General features: G+C 40.9%; 1 protein-coding gene across 2 annotated transcripts; it reads left to right on the top strand.

Annotated features, from left to right (window-relative positions):
- Positions 1–3,004: 3,004 nt before the first annotated feature.
- ippk (inositol 1,3,4,5,6-pentakisphosphate 2-kinase) lies at positions 3,005–17,576 on the top strand. 2 transcript variants are annotated; one of them, XR_003670740.1, is made up of 15 exons: positions 3,005–3,235; positions 8,071–8,130; positions 9,162–9,257; positions 10,402–10,468; positions 10,574–10,692; positions 10,878–10,967; positions 11,573–11,631; positions 11,890–11,962; positions 12,266–12,418; positions 12,496–12,613; positions 13,049–13,184; positions 13,264–13,366; positions 13,885–13,976; positions 14,312–14,654; positions 14,696–17,576. XR_003670740.1 is itself a non-coding variant. In XM_028407284.1 (14 exons), the coding sequence occupies exons 1-14, from the start codon at positions 3,086–3,088 to the stop codon at positions 14,544–14,546; spliced, it is 1,551 nt and encodes a 516-aa protein (XP_028263085.1). In that variant the 5' UTR covers positions 3,005–3,085; the 3' UTR covers positions 14,547–17,576. The 2 variants fall into 2 exon arrangements, 1 of the variants encoding a protein (XP_028263085.1); XM_028407284.1 differs by having other exon boundaries at positions 14,312–17,576.
- Positions 17,577–17,582: the final 6 nt, after the last annotated feature.

The following is a 17,582-nucleotide window of genomic DNA, read 5'->3' as shown; positions in this document are numbered from 1 at the left end:
GTGTTTTTATTTGGGTAGGAACACATACTTAAGAATAACTGGTAGTTGGATCAAATCCAACTTTCCATTTTAGGTTAAGCTTGTTGTTAAACTAACTTAAAGAATATTTAATATAATAAAAAAAGTACATGTACAAGCCTAAATATTTGAAAATGTAATATAATGCAATGAAATTAAAGACCACAACAAACACCTGAACACTGAGTCCACCTGCTGTCAGTTAGCTGGAACAAAAGTGGGTGTTTTAAATAGTGTAATGTCTCCCCCTGCTGGACAACCATAGGAACAGACTAAATGTGAAAAATAAGCTGCAGGTTTTGTATGTAAATGTAAATACAAGATTTACATTTACTTAAAATACTGCCTGAAATTGTTACTTAAATTGTTAAATTATTCCTAAAATATAATTGTCAACACTGAGGTAGGCCCTCTTCTGTCCCTCTTCTGCCTGGCTGACACAGTCACGGACGCCTAACATCTCCACATGGTCCATTGTTCCTCCTGTTTACAGTTTCTACTGATGTTTATAATTATTACTAAAAGAAATAATATACTGAAGAGTACTGAAGTCATGGGCAGGAAACTAAACCGCTCAATCATACAAACAGAGGATAACAAACAATATGGTAAGATGCTGCTCTATTCTTTTATCAGACAAAGCTCGAGGTGGTTTTTCTGGCTCCATCTGAGAGCTCCATCCATCAGCCAGATCTCACACAGCTCACAGACACTTACAGAAACACATTCAGACTGACCAATACATAAGTTATATTTAAACACTCAATGTGGCTGAACATCACATGTAATAAAACAATAAACTAAGCCATCAGCACAAATGGACATTATGAGGATGATAAAGGAGGACGTGTGTCTGTCTGTGAGCTGATGATCTGTTACGCTGCTTTATGTCACCTTTAGTTATGAACGTACTTTAATGCGGTGCAGTACAGAACTTCAGCTTAGTCACTTGACCCACAAAACATCAATAGATCCCTGTTTTTCAACTGGACCTTTTACATCAGCTGCCTTTACATTAATACAGGAGTCACGTTAGCTCTAGCATCTGTGTAAGTCACATAATCTCACCAAAACAGACACCACTAAAAACCTTTTATGGGAGTCATCATTTTGAACAATGCTTAAATGACATGAAGCTTTGTAAAGCTTGTTGGTGGCAACAGACAACTCAGCAAGAGAAGGCAACAAATGACAGGGGGCTGTAAATATACACCTGCTGTTCAAAATCAAGAAAAGGATCTACTGGTGTAATATTGATCCATACTGGAAAGGATTAACAGAAGAAGAGGTTGGCATCCTCAGCTGTTACCGTTCATGAAAACACAGAGTGAAGCACTTATTCTTCAGCAGACAAGCCTGGATCCACAGTGACACCGTGTGGCCGTTACAGTGCAGTGCAGATATGAGGATTCACACCAGCTGAGGAGAAGTAACTTCAAAACTCTCATGTGAGTCCAGCTGCCTCATAGAAGAAGAGGATTAGAGCCACTGAAAAAATTATAAAAAGGTCATGAAAGAGTCTGAATTCTGACTTTATTCACGCCGAACACGCCCTCTTGTTTAGCGATATTAGCGGCTTAATGTCTTTTTATTGATTAAATTACTTTCGGATGGAAACTAGATAAAAGATAGAAATATGTGACCAGTCTCCTTCCACTTCCGGTCAACAACGGTGCACTTCCGGTGACATTTCCGCATCGGCCTGATTTCACAGGATTTCACAAGCAACAAGGCGGGACCTGGGCGGATAACGGGGAGCTGTTCGTCAGGGTGCCGGGTCAGAGGGCAGGTCGAGCTGGGTGGAGTTAACCGGAAGGACAAAAGAAACGTACAAATAAAAGCACTAGAGTGAAAATGTGTCCATGTTTTTAATGGTATCAAGATATAGGTGTTATTATGTAAAATTGAATGAGCAAGTATATAACTAGTTTATATAATTTTGTTGTATTATATGATTTGATCTGCTGTATAGCTGCTGTCTGTGCATTGAGCCTTTAGATGCACAGTTTATGTTGTTTTTTTTCTTCTTTATAGTTTCCCTTTTTTAAAGTTTAGTTCTTTCTTGCTGTCTTTGTTTTTGTAATTACATGATTTTCTTTACTTTGATTTCTAGCTGGTTTTATTGCTCCATTAGAACTATTTCTGGTAAAATTACCACATCATGAAGTCTTTTTAAATGGTTATTATTCAAATTCAAATTATGTTGTAATAAACAACTTCATTTCCCCTACGGAAGCGCTGAACTGCCACAGTAGAAAAAAAATATTTAATCACTATCTCGTTATATGCTATCACGTTATAACGACATATTATCTCGTTATAACGACATATTATCTCGTTACAACGTCAAAACTTATCTCGTTATAACGTGATACATTTTATTGCTGTAATAAAAAATGATATATATAAACTGTATATAATAATAACTGTTTATAAGTAGCCTGACCTAAACGGTTTGCTGCTGCACAGTGGACGATACTTTGATCAGTATGAGGACAGAATCTCCCCATGTCTTAATCCAAGCATGAAATAGAACTTTTTAATTAAATCTTGTAAATGTGTCATTTTCCGATGTGAGCAGCAAACCGTTAGGTTAGGCTACTTATAAACAGTTCATTTTTTATTACAGCAATAAAATATATCTCGTTATAACGAGATAATATCACGTTATAACGAGATACGGTTTTACGTTATAACGAGATAATATGTCGTTGTAACGAGATAATGTCGTTATAACGTGATAGCATTTGACGTTATAACGAGATAGTGATTACATGTTTTTTTCTACTGTGACAGTTCAGCGCTTCCGTAAAATGCAATTAAGAACCAAATGCTAGCCAGTTGAATCATATACTTATAAAAAAATACGAAAAAAACACATCCAGTCTTGTGTTTTGAAAGACTTCATATTTTGAATTTCGCGTTGGAGCGATGTGATTTTACTTTGAAGTTCTACCCGGAAGTAGTTCAAAGGGAGTGACTCGCTTGGCCGGGGCCAGGCAACAGCAGTAGGAGAAGTCAGTTTGCTTCACAGCACTTCTGACTTACTGCTGGTAGCTGCTCGTGTATGTCCTTGTGCCGTGTGTGTGTCACTTTCTGGCCGTTGACGGAAGCTTGGTTTGTTGTCGCCAGTGTAATGGAATTAGACAAAATGGACGAAAATGACTGGAAGTATCACGGAGAGGGAAACAAGAGCCTGGTGGTCTCACACGTACAGGTGAGTCAGCTAGGCTAACATGAAGCTAACTCAAGTTCTGCAAACGCTGGAGTAACACCCACCGTCCACTTCACACTCTTTACAAGTTTAAATGAGCTTCAAGTCGCTGCTGCTGCTGATGATGAGGTCTTTATGGTTTAACAACGTGTGAAAGTAAGATGAGGGATGTTAACTGTCAGATTGTATTTATCACCGTAACCGTTTGCCTGTGTTTGCTAGGTTAGCCGGCTTGCTAGCCAATTGCTTGTTGTATAGAGTAGTTCTACTAACGATAACATTTTCACACCGGAACCATAACACTTACAACAACACGTATCATCCGAAATTATACACAGAGTTTGCTCATGTCAGAGTTAGGAAGTGACAGTGTAGCTGTGAGGTATAAATAGTTAGATCCTAACGGCAGCAACATTAGCAGCTAGTAGCTTGGCCACTTTCTCCACCCCAGCACCCGGTGAAAGGGACGTGGCGACAGAAACACTTTACTGGGCTGTTGTCTGACCGGACCGACGCGGCATTAGCGGAATGTGCAGCTGACCGCAGTTTTACGCAAGTTAATGGAATTGTAAGTGACCTGAGAGTGGGAGTGGGTGCGTTCACTGTCATGACTTTCACTGGATGGCCGACCGTGGTAAAGTGTCGCATTCACTGGACCAGTCTGATCATGTCTTTGAAATGTTGTGAGGTCATGAAGCACATCAGAAATGTTGAAGTCAACCCTGAAACTCTGAAGGCTGGTGTGTACATTAGACACGGAACAACACGGGTTTTTCAAGTTTGTGTTTAGTACTGTTTGACTCAGCAGTGGCTCAGTGATAGAGCAGGGTTGTCCAATAACCGGAAGGTTGGTGGTTCGAGCCCAACTCCTCCCTAGTTACTGTTGTGTGTCCTTGGTCAAGGCACTTTACCCTCCTCCAGTGTACTCACTGGTGTGTGGCGCTCTTTGCAGCAGCAGTTTCCCCATTGTGGGACTAATAAAGGTTTCTTAATTAATTTAATTTATAATCATGGAACAGATGCAATATTAAATGTTTTTCAAACGCTAACAATATTTGCTCAAATATGCATAGTAAAAACCTAAGTCCAATTTTATTTTACATTATTAAATTAACTGAAGACTGTTAATCATCTGCTTAACCAACTCCACTCCCTCCCTTGTTGGTGTTTGATGTTGATATTTAATGAACCATGAGATAACAGGATCATAAAGGGTTTTATCCCAATTTGACTTTTAATAATTTATATTTAACAAAAACATAAATATTTGCTGCCAAGAGGATATTTGAAAGACACGTTTTGATTCGACACTTGACTAAATTTCAGAACAGTAAAAACACTGGCACAGAACACAAACAGAAATTGTTCATGCTGTTCAAAAACACAAATGTCAACACTGGAATACGCACGCTAAAAGTTTCTTGTACAGACACTGGACCTTTGCTGGCATTTTCAGGGCGTCAAACTCAAGAAAACCCTTCTGAAATACTTCAAATGTATATTTCAGTTTAAGTGGGTAACTTACCTAGACAGCGTAGATGACGGCTATTAGCAGAAAGAAGGCATTTGTCACACTTCAGCAGTCCTCCAGAACTGCTGTGTCCACGGTGATGGATGGTGTGATCTTCATGATGTGACTGCTGCAGTCCTCTTTCACTGCTTCTTGGCTGACGTCCTGTGAAAACACATAAGGCACGATTAGAAGTCAATAACTAAGAATACATTTGCATGAACAAGAATTGGATTTACCTGATTTTCACAGAACAGCGAAGGCCATCTCTTTAAGAGGTCTTGAGCTGTGGGCCAGTGCTTGACCACCTCTGTTCTTCTTATAGCGAAAGTCTTCTCCATTTTCTCATTAATTACCCTCTCATTGTTCTTCTTCATTTCCTTCAGTTTCACCTAATGGCAGTTGTGGCAGGTAATTGGCTTCAGCTTTTTTGGCCTTTTAAAACTTTTAAGTGAACCGTCTTCACTGGAGCATCGTCTCTTCAGTGTGTTCACCTGGAGCTCTGGAATGGCTAATTCGTGACCTCTCAACTTTGCCCTGTAGTTGCCTGTTTTATACTTCATCCTCTGTTGCCCCCCATTAAAAGACCCAGGCTCTTTGAGGCATGGGTATTTCTTCACCAAGGCTTTAGCAACAGTTAAAATCTGGACATCAGTTGGATATTCTGTGAAGCCAAATATTGTCTCAGCTAGCTTCTAAGAATGCTACTTGTTACTCAGATTGTTCAACAATGTGCCATCATGTATTCCATCAGCCATCAGCTGTCGCATCAATTTTGGTGATATTGTCTCATTGTTGACCAATAATGTTGTGGATATACTCCCCAAAAGAGTACAACATGCACAGCCATAACAGCAGGGAATCTGCATTTCACCAGGGCTTTTAAATCATCTTTAAGCACATCTAGAGACATCTGTTGTTTGTGTGACTGCAAGTGACATTTTGGCAGCATGTGATTGGAGGTATGAAACCATGAGCTGGTGCTTATTTGCAAGGGACAGCAAGATATTCCTGAAACAACCAGTGTGCCTGACCACTCTCTTAAAAAAGCTGTGTTTGGCCTCAAATGTCATTGTCCAGAGGGCGGATACAGGGCCAAATTCCTGAATGAGCTGAGGATAGTGCTTAAGGAGGTGGTGCTTGGGAATGAGCTTTTGTTGGGGGAAAACATCAAGGAATCTGTTTTCGGTGTTCTGCATTGATGCTGCCAAGATAACAAATGGACTGGAAACATGACACAATGTCTTTCAATGTCACTAGCATCTGCCATATAAGGCTCTTGTTTAGGTACTTTAAAACCTATCATCAGAGGCAGAAGAAGCAACAAGCACCAGTTTTCATGTGCAATGCCTGCTGATTTTCGAGTCAAAAAGTTAGAAGGAATGAGATGAGGGCGATTTGTTTTATTACTCCACTTGTATGGGAAATTGCGAATGGTTTTATTGAGTTCGAGAAAACTACTTTTTCTTGATGATGATGCTCATGCCCTTAAAGGTAGGGTAGGAGATTTCATTCTGATGCACTTTTTGTTAAATTAGTGTAACTTCTCTTTACAATCCGATAGCAACCGATTAGTTCGGCAGTTTCACATTTAAACGAAGAATATGAATCATCTGTGGAAGCTATAAAACGCTAAAAACATCATCCAATCCTCCGGGGGGACCCTGCGCGGAGTATTGGCTGGTTGTCACTCTCTTCCTGCTCTGCACACACCAGAGAGGTACGTGCATGATGGCTTAAGTCACAGACTGCAGCTCGTCTTCAGGTAATGCGCGTCCATGTGATTGAAGGCGTGGCTTCGGGGTGAGCTCCGAGAGAAAGGGGCGTGTGTTTACTTTCGAAATCTGGCTGATTCTCACTGAATTTTCAAAATCTCTTACCCTGCCTTTAAGAGTGGCGTGACTTCCTGTTAAATTCTAAAATAATAATGGACTTATAATAATGACATGTAGGAAGCAGTGACTCACTTTAATTAGTGCGATGCTGACAATTTCATCTCTAGCAATATACAAAAATGTTTGGTTTTTCCGAGGCACGACTGGCATTTTACAGCCTGGTAGAACAGCTAAAAAAAGATCACACCACGGTAAAGGTTTTTTAACCTTAAGGAATTTTACGCGATGGTGTAGATGATGAAAGTGTGTTCAGTTTAACCAGAAATGCTTTTGTAACACTTTGGTTTCAATGCTTTAGCAATGCTACAAAAACACAAGCGAGCCATGTTATACAGAGACAAACTTCCCTATTTCTTTTAAAATAAAAGCCCCATTAACTAACGACAGCTGTAAATGAACTGTATCAGTTCTTTAATTTTAAAACAGGATGTAGCCACGATATCTGCTTAGACTGTTATGGACTACTTCATGGTAACGCGTCGCGCTAAATAGTGTCTGCATGGTGGGATTTGCATACCTGAATTGAATGCCATCATTCTGTGTGGAGCAGTGTTGATGTGACTCAACTGAGAGATGAAATATGAATAGATTATAAGGATGAGCTATGGGAATAACGTCTGAGTAATCAGGTGTAAAGTAACCCTCTTTATTTTTTAATCCGTTTCTAGTATAAAAGTTGTTTAGTGTGCTTAAACATTTGTCTGAGGAGTTCCGGTCGCACTGCCCTCTTACATAATCACCCTTCTGGAAGGGGTTGGGTGGCAATGACTATACATACCAGCAAGTGTGTTGTGTTGCGGTTGACCTGTGTCATGCAGTCGATTAAACTGCACTTCCATGTAAACTAAGTACATTTCATGGGAACATGGTTTGTGTAACTGGTACTTCAGGTTTAAAATCTGTTTTATCTTGCGGAGCTAAGAATTCATAACTGCCTAAGATTCCTGCATGAATGAGCCCTAAAACCTGGAAATGCCCTTTTCCTCTTTTGGTCCTTCCTGATGGTGACGGTGTTATTTTACATACCAATGTGTATTTTACAATAATACAATAATGGGGCTGCTCCAGTGCAGTCAAATAATTATCAAGTCATGCTTTTCTGATTAGATAACCTCTGCTAATCTCTTGATTAATGTCTCTTCTGTCTGCATGTGCTCAGTTATATGGATGTTTTTTTTAACGGCTCACGCCCATCTGCTAAAGGAAACGGTCATTGTTGTTCACTGTGACAGTTAATATACTTTATATTGTGTTTAGAAAGAGACACTATTTGAGCTTGTTCACTGACACAAATATTTGGAGGTTTATAATCCTTCATTGGCTTTGACACCAGAAAGGATTCACTGTTCTTGTTCCACTGTGAGAAACCTGGATATGCATTTGACCCTGTTAGAGATGTTCCTGGCCTTACTGAGTCTCATCCTTTCTTGCAGCATTCCAGAGTTCTACGTTTGCTCAAGTATCCAGCAGAGGATTCTGAAAACCCACCACAGGTAAAGATTAAGACATTTCCATCACAGTGGTGTTTATTAAACAAAACTGTCTGGACACACAGACACCGTGCAGCTGTAAAACATATACAAAAGAAGCTTTAGTCAAATCAAGCAAACGGCATATTTACAGGTATTTGTCAAGTCTCCATTTATTTATTTTTTTTTTATGTAATTTAATATAAGCAACATACCCCATCCAGTCAAATAACACTCAACTCAGTAGTGCTGGGGCAGCACATGCTCTCATGCGACTCCTAAGGAAACACAAAGGTGATGCTGTTAAACTGGTTACATAGTCAATAACAAACTGCCTGCAGGTTTTTGTAATGCAAGACCTGATGTCAGTGACTGTGTATCCAGGTCTGTTGACTGATGGAGGAGAAATCTGGTTGTCATCTGACATTCATACATGTTAGCAGTGCTGGTAGCGTAGCCTGCAGAAAAACCCTCCATTTAGACACAACTCACTTCTTTGTCAGTGAGACAGCAGCTGGTTTGAGGGCACAGTCCCTGATCCAAGTGTAAACCAGAGTCTGATCCTGCCTATCTCAAAAATTCAAATGAGCTTCAGCTCGTCAGCTCTGTCACTCTTAAATTTATTGTCAGGACTTTTCCCATCTGGACTGGTTTATGGTTTGGACACAGCAGGAGCACATGCCTATAGTTCAAATATTGCAACACTTAATGCAAGTTTAAATTAATGTAGTCAAAGAAAAAAAAAGTGAAAAATCCTTGGCTATAGTGCTGCTGATAGTTGCCATGGTAACTGTTAGCACCTTTGAGCTGCACAAGGAGCAGTTTTGTTCAGGCTTACAATCAAAACGTCAGAGAATGACCTCAGCAAGCAGTCAGACATGAGTATAATATATATATAGGTATAATATATATTATGTGTTGTGTTGACTGTTTTTGCTGGGCTAAGTTTGCACGGTAACTGAACACATATCGATATTGAGTCAGATATCGATCAGCGCAGAATACAGAGGTGATTTTGTGATAGTGTTGCATAAATACCCATGTGTGTCTTTCAGACAGCAGAGCAGGCCTTCAGACAGATCCAGAATATTGTTGACTTCAGCTCCAACGTGATGAGCAGCTTGCTGGGGGAGAAGTTCATCCACAGCGGGGTAAGCATATGTAAAATCTGACCACTTGTCATGGCTTCACTGATGGACTTCTGTTGCTCTTCATCATCAGCCTGCAAATACTGGAATACTCGGAGAATTGTTATGAATTTAAAGCTCATAAAAACACATACAAGATCATGTGAATGAAGTAGAAGGTACAGTCTGTTTTACTGTATGCAACCCTGACCTGCAAGCCTCCTCAAACATGAGGTGCAGCCTCAGAAGTCTGCTTTATTACATCTTTTATTTTCAGGTTGTCAGGCTTATTATTATTATTATACTATATTATATATTAACGACCTCAAAATCACTGAGGAAAATTAGCTTAACACAAATTACATACAATACATCTCTCACATACATGAAACAACATTGAGACATGAGTGGTGTGTTGATTTGTGTGATAGACCTATATTGTGGCAGGAAAACCCACAGACCTGGGACACTTGATGAATCCCTTAAAATAGCTGCTGTAAAGAGTTGTACTGTGGTTTGACCAGTGTCTGATTAGGACACATGGTTATATCTACACCAATGCAGAGCATGGCCAGCCTATAAGGCTTTACCCAGCCTGGTTCAGTCACTGATAATGGACTGTGATGATGTAAGACATCACTGTGCCAGGGCAGATGTTTTTATATTTAATCAATCTTGGTCCAGTGACTCTAAAACTTGCACTAAAGCTGTGAGACTAACTGTTAAAGTTTTCAAAAGTGCCTAACTTTGTCTTTAAGCATAAAGTGAATCCCTTCAGCAAACAGACCATCCATTCAAAACGGAGTGTTAGAGCAGACAGTTTACTTGAAGCAGAATTTAGCAAAACAAGGAGTTACATTGTTGAAGTCTTAAGACATTTTGGCACATAAACAACATTTCTCAGGTCAGATGGTTACTAAATTTAACTTTTTAACATCTTAATTTATGCATTGTCATTAAATTTAATTTGCAATCAATAATCTCATGCTGCGGTAATGAAATAATTTTATTTAATTAGTGTTTCGATTGGTCGTTTCTGGGTGCCTATTGAAGCAGTTACAAATGGTTGAATGTCAGACTCGCTGCAGTGTACAGTGTTTTACATACTGTAGATATGGAAGCCGAGGAGAGACACGGTCAAACTAAAGTGGCTTTACTTTCCCTACAGGAAGTGGTTAAACTGCCTCTAGAGTTTGTGCGACAATTGTCAATCAAAATTCAGCATCAAAGACCAGGTAAGACTGAAACAATGAAGGATTGAAACAAAAGTCTGGACTGCCTTTGTAACAAAGAGTGCTTCTTTCACTGCTGAAAACATTCTCTGTTTCTGTGTGCGTCAGCCTGGCGCTGTGATAAAGTGATGGACATCTACAGCGGCTGCGCTCTCTGTCTGCCCAACCTAACATCTCCAGGCCTCTACCAGCCAACACACACTCCTCCACTCTGCATCGAGATCAAGGTAAACACACATGCAGTTGTAGCTAAATTGGTCATTGTGTTTAGATGATTAATCTTTGTCAGCTGATCTTACATCTAAAAAAGCAGCCATGCTTTTAGAAATCTCCCTCAGACTGGCATCACAGGACATGACTGTGACTGTGTGTGTGTTACTCAGCTGCTGCTTTATTTGTGTTGTGTTTTCAGCCTAAATGTGGCTTCCTGCCGTCCCCCAAACATGTCAGCAAGGACATCAAGACCAAAGTGTGTCGCTTCTGCATGCACCAACACTACAAGGTAACACAAACACACTGTAACTAACATGTCAGAACCTGGACTGCATCAGGTGTTTGACTGTTCAGCAGACTGGGCATAATTAAAGTCCTTTTTATCTGTAAATCTGCCATGTTGTCTCTTAATACTTGATTGTAGAATTACTCTGTACCATGATTGTACCACATCCTGTTTATCTTTTAAGTCTTTCATCACTAATGGCACCTTTCACAGTCATTATTGTTCTTTCCACCACATGATTGCAAGGACTAATCATCTTATGGTGTTCATTTATAAATTTCCATTGTTAGTTTCTGCCTCACATCACAGATCCATCAGATGTTCCTCATGAACCCAGACACCCTGACTGACCTTGTATATACCTGCAGACTATCCTCAAACTACTCTTTCATACACCATAGAATAAATAAAACAAGTTCAAACCACAAAACTAAACAGAAAAAGTTTGAAAAAAACCCAACTGTTTTTAGGAAGTGACAGCAGATGTTCCAGCTTTGACTCACACTCAGTAGATTCTCAAATTGGAATCAGGACCAAAAATACTGATCAGTACAGAGTAAGATGTTGACATTTCTTCTTTCATACCTTTGACATCTTCACCTCTCCAGGTTGCCAATGGGAAGTGGAAGAGACGCAGTCTGTACTGTCCTTTGGACCTGTTCTCAGGGTGAGATCACTACTGCCGTTCCTCTATAACACTGCAACACTAACAAATCAGGAAGGCTGTATCAGCTAGTCGAAGCTGATACGTATGTGTCAATAGCAGAATTGGAAATTCCAGTATGATTATCACATGATGTTGCTGAATTTTCTACCTTGAAGGACTTGTATAAGCTGCAGGCTTTTTCCTTTCTCCTCTTCAGCTGCTTACATCACTGCTAATAAAGCTGCTGAACACGATGTTCTCTGCTGTCTTCTTGTTCAGGAACAGACAGAGAATGCACTTTGCCATTAGACACCTGATAGAAGAACCTCAGAACAACTTCAAAATCTTCAAGGTGAGATGCAGCTTCAGTCTCACTCTGTATTAAACTTTTTAAACCCCAGAGAAGATAAATGTGTGTGTTTTGAATAGAAAGCTGAAGGATTTTTTGATTTGTTATTCAATAGTCAGTGTTTAAATGCACCTCAGAGTGATTTTGACAGGCTAATTCCAGCAGGAACTGTAAACCTCTCCACATTATGGAGCACTAAATTACACTAGTGTGGATATTATGATTCAGAAAGATAGACTGAGCTCAGAACGCAGTTACACAAGTGGCTCTCAGTCTAAAAATAAACCCTGTGTCTGTGTGTTTCAGGGCGGTCAGTGTATTTACAGCAGTAAGGAAGGGAGTGAGGAATCAATGGACCTGAACGCTCTGCTGCATCATCTTAGACCTTACTTCCTGTATGGAAACAACCGAATCAACAGTCACATGACCAGCAAATCGGTCCTGAATGACTTCATCCAGGTAAATTCACACAGCTCAGGAGGAGACTCTGAAATACCCCTGAAACTGATACAGAAGTAACTATTTGCTGTCTGCAGGTCCTGGGGAATGCACTGCTGAGTGGTGGAGGAGATGGAAGGGTGTTGATGGACAGACAAGGAGAAGGGCGGAGCTTCTGTGAAGCCAGTCTGTTCAACATGGAGAGGATTCGCCATGGTCAGTAGCTCCTCATCTGTATGCCCAAGTTTCAGGGTCCAAACAGGTTTTAATGAGTCCACTAGATCTAAATTGGAGAGACAGCAATGTGTCAGTTGGTAGTAATATTGATTATTCAATCATTTCTTTTAAAGGAATATCTGGATCCATCTATATTTGTATAAGTACAGAAGCCTGAGGTCTCTGAGGTGTTGTGATGCACTGGTGTTTGTGCAGTTGGACATATATATCTGTTTGTCTCTTTCCTCCCATAGTGTTACATTGTGCAGCCTCCTTCAGAAATGTTTTTGGACTGAAAGCAGCATTTGTCTTTTCAGCACAAAACATCTTGCTCAGAAATTCTGAGTCTGATTGTGCAAATTTGTTATACAATATTCACTGACTCATGTGTTTTGATCCTGAGAAATGTATTGTCTGTCCTCTGTGTGTGTGTAGGCTCTCAGGGTTTACCCACCGACAGCGTTTTGTTCAGGATCCTGCAGACGCAGATGTTGGACACGCTGGACATTGAAGGACTTTATCCTCTGTACCGCCGCATAGAGCAACACCTGCAGGACTTCCCCAAGGAGAGGTAACACTCCATTAACCAGACAAGAAAGAAAATACTCTGTGTGAATCAGCAGCCGTTGACACCACTTTCTGTCTGTCAGAACTCGTCTTCAGATAGATGGACCGTACAATGAGGCCTTCCTAGAGAAGCTGCAGAAATGCTCCATGGAGGATGATGGCTCTGTGGAATATGCTGTTGCCAAGGTCAGACTGACTTCCTGTTGCCAAATCTATCACAAACCACAGATTCTCTGATGGACCAAGTGTCACATTCCTCCCACATTATTAGTACTAATTAAAACATTGGTTAAATCACGTCATTAACCAGCAACTTTACTGTAAATACGTATCCATCCAATTGTTTATTTTATTGTAACAGGTTAAGATCACGTAGGACGTCATCCAGATTGCTTTGGTGTGAGTTACAGAGATTCTGAACTGCACTGTCACTGGTGAATGCAGCCTGCCTTCTGTGCATGAACAGTTGCTGAGCGTAGTTTGGTAAAATAGTTCCCATGTGAAATTGCATACAACACGGTCTGTGGATTTTCATGTGTAACCATGATTTCTGGACAGAGAAATTTACCAACTCACATCAAAATAATGTACATAGGTTAATGTTGCTGTCGTCACATTGAAGTCACTGTGCCTCTTTTCCAGTCACACACAGAGTGCAGGTATGTGTGTGAAACCTTTGTCTCTGCCTTATGTTTTGACTTCAGGTCCATCAGTACCGTGTTGCCATGACAGCCAAGGACTGCTCCATCATGGTTGCCCTAGTGCCAAGTGGAGAGGAAGCGGATGATGATGAAGGGTAAGAGGCTGGAATTCAGTGAAATCTTGTTTGCCAAAACAAATGACAGAAGGAAGTCTGCAGGAAACTTCATGAGACTTCAGGTATTATCTGCTCTGCTGACTTATAGCAGGTTTTTTTCTGCATCCTGCTCAGATTTGCTAAGCAAGCTTATGATGAATAGCCCATCATATTTAAATTGGCAGTGTAGTCTCATTTGGGAAGGTGAAGCTTTTTACTTTGCTTGAAAATGTAGTGTTAATAAGTCAGAATGTAGCAGCAGATGAAGTCCACCAGATGGAGCTATCCGCTTCTTCCTTGCCCTAAATTCTCCTCCTCTCCTTCGGTCTCCCCAGTCAGAGGCGGCTCAGGGAATTCAAACCTCCTGCTTTCTCCTACTCGGTCTCCATCTTGGATTTGGACCCGAAGCCCTTTGACAGCATCCCTCGCCAGCTGCGCCTGGACCAGAAGATCGTCTCCTGTTACCTGAGGACCGGTGGTGCCTTGCCAAAGGGCTCTTTGCCACCACTCTCGGGCATCATTGCTGCGGCAGAGAGAGAAGACTGCACGCTGCTCTTTCACCCCATGTGAATGCCAAGTCCAGCCCCCAAGGACGAGGACTAGCCAACCCCACCCTGATGCCTCAAACGTAGAGGAGATGCCATGTTGATGAGGTCTAGAGTGACCTCTGAATCTTCACTGCAGCACGTTCTCTTTATGTTGACAGGTATCAGCTCTGGCTGCTGCTCAGCAAGAATAAAACCTCCAGGAAGTCACTAATCATCAGACATCATCAGGCAATTTTCACATATTTTGAGTTACTGATGTCACTTGTCATGGCAACCTAACTTCTTGTTCCGGTCAGAACATCAATTCCCAACATGTCCTCTCAATCTGAATTCATTAGAAACTAGAAAGAAGCTTTTCTCTCTTTTCTGTGACAAATGTTGGCATTGACCTCCCGTTAGGATGTGGTTGTCATGGACACAAGCTCTGACCCTGGTCATTCACCATGGCAATGCTGCAGAAGCTTAAAAAAGCAGAGAGGAATTCAAGTGAGAGAGAAGGTGGTCACTGCATGCATGTATTCCTGAAACTGGGTGTGACTGGTTCAGGTTTTACTGTGTCACCTGAAGCACCATGGTGACAAAGCAGCAGGCCATAATGCGCTGTGACAGGTTTTACACAGAATAGTTCTCAGTCCTCTGCTGGAGGTCTTTTCAGCTGACCTCACCAAAACTAATAATTTATAACTTACCAGTGAGACAAACTAATGCAACGTGCAGCTGCAAACCTCCCTGATTTTGTTGTAAACTCATGGGACATCTGTCCAAATCTGTGAAAGGTCAAAATACATGTGTACTTTTATTTTGGTGAAGGTGAATGAACATCAAGGATCAGTTCTACCAAATGAGAAAATATAGCTGAACATCTTTGGTTTGACATTTTTGTCAGTTTTGAGGGATTTCTGGCTTCTCTTCTGGCTCCAATCCTTACAGCCTCAATGACATTCTAACCAGGGTAGGATGGGTAAACGTCTGCCCTCCTTCCATGCAGCATCTAAGCGCTCCCCATATCTATCAGACAGAAAACCTCACTTTATGTCTCTAACCAGCTTTTTGTAGTAGCATCAAGTATGCATTGAGTATTTTTTTAATAAGTAAACCATACAACCCTTTACTGGTTTCTGTGGATAAAAATAGATTTAAAAACTATTTCAACTTTCTAATCTTTAGACAACATTAATGACAGGTCTGCAGAAAGAAATCTAGAAAATAATTGAAAAATACTTAAATGTGTTTATAATATAATCATCCATCCCAGTCAGATACATGAATGCAGAATATGAACCGTTCAAAAATATAGTTATAGTTAATACTGAGTGACTACAATTAGTAGTTTGGGTAAACTGATCCTTTGAAGGTTCATTTGGGACATTTTTCTGACATAAAACCTGCTTTTATTGAAGTAAGCACATATCTTTAATGCGTTGCTGTCAACAGGACTCAGTCTGTTCTGTCAGAGGTTGAAGGAGTCAGTAGTTGTAAAATTCCTGTTGACTAACCAGGTGATATGTCTAAAACTACAGTTACGTTGTGCTTCAGCTCTGTGAATATCTGCTCATTCAGGCGTAAGTTTATCGTATAGTGAACTCAGGGCTCAGAATTCACCTTTTATCAATCAGTTTAAGTCATGTGACTTTCATTTGACTTGTGATGTCACATATTTGTGGAGCAGCCTCACAGACCTGAAGACTAACGTGGCTGTACACCTGCGGGGCAGAGCGGAGGGTTTCAGCCTGTAGCAGGAGTTGTAACAGTCTGATCAGAAAGAAGATTAAAAACTCACCAGAGAAAGTGCTGCTGGGTCACAGAGCGCTGTCCTCATCACACAGTCTGAGCTTCGTGCTGCTGCTCTGCTGGTTTTGTGCCATAAGTGGCTTGGTGTTGTGGTTGTTTGTGGTGAGTGTTTGTCCATGTGCCTAAATGTTCTGGTCAGATAAGAGGTCGGGGCTAGTGTGGGTGTTAAGTAAACTCACCTCGTTACAGGCTGCATTCACACAGAACTGAGACCACTCTCAGTTTTCTGCTGTGGGTGCAACTGTGAACTCTCGGTACCTCAAACTCCTGACGACCCAAACAGAAGCTCGGTCAGGTCGTCTGATGTTTGAAAAAATGTGTTTAGGAGCGCTGGGAGGTTTCTGAGGAGGGTGACATCACCTGGAGGGCGCACAGCTGCTGTTTCCGCTCCTGGTGATGACATCAACCTGCCAAACCAGCAACGCTGACAGAAGCTTCAGATTAACTGGTAACACTTGACTTCAGGTTCTGTTTACAGTGCCCACTCTCCAACCTCCATGAGCCAATCAAATGTCTGAAAACTAATCACACTACAGGACTGAAAGAGAATCCTTCACACTCCATCTCACCCTGATCTCCCATCATCAGGCCTGTTCTGAGGATGAACGCCTTGTTTATCAGCCAGTCACACTGATGATGTCAGCAGAATCCCAACACTAGAAATATTTAAATCAGTTTGAAGAGTGTATGATGCTGGGAGACAGAGGAGTTACAGGTTGGAGAGTGGACAGCAGTGAACTGAACCAACCACTGTTTTAATGAAGACGTGACGGCAGCATGTACGGGCAGCAGGAGCTGATGGGAGTTACAGTGGAGGAGACAGCTGAGGTCTGGACACATTTAGACAGCAGAGATCAACATGTTACAGCTACACCTGAAACAAAAAGAAAGTGCTTTCATAAAATTGTAATTAAACTGATAAGTCAAAGTTATTACAATCAAAACTAAGGACAGTTTGTCCAGACCTCATTTGTCCACAGACAAACCCACTCTGTTGCCTCTGCTACCCCCTGCTGCATGAGCGTCAGCCTGCAGAAACATCACAGCACTGTGATACCTACAGAACTTCTAATAAGTGTGTGTGTTTGTGTGTAAATAGCTAAGAGAAGATAAAACTATTTGGAAATACAAAGGCGACACTGCTGTCTAGCATTTTGTATTTAAATTATTTATTTTTGTAGATTTTGACCGATGAGCTCTGCTGTTACAGGCGTCACAGTCAAGCTCTTTATATTGAAATAAAGATTTCTAAGAGACTAAACCCACG

Source organism: Parambassis ranga, chromosome 5, assembly GCF_900634625.1.
Source record: "Parambassis ranga chromosome 5, fParRan2.1, whole genome shotgun sequence".
In the NCBI taxonomy this organism is placed as follows: domain Eukaryota; kingdom Metazoa; phylum Chordata; class Actinopteri; family Ambassidae; genus Parambassis; species Parambassis ranga.
The sequence above is the reverse complement of the archived record's forward strand: the minus strand, read 5'-3'. Positions and strand labels throughout refer to the sequence as shown.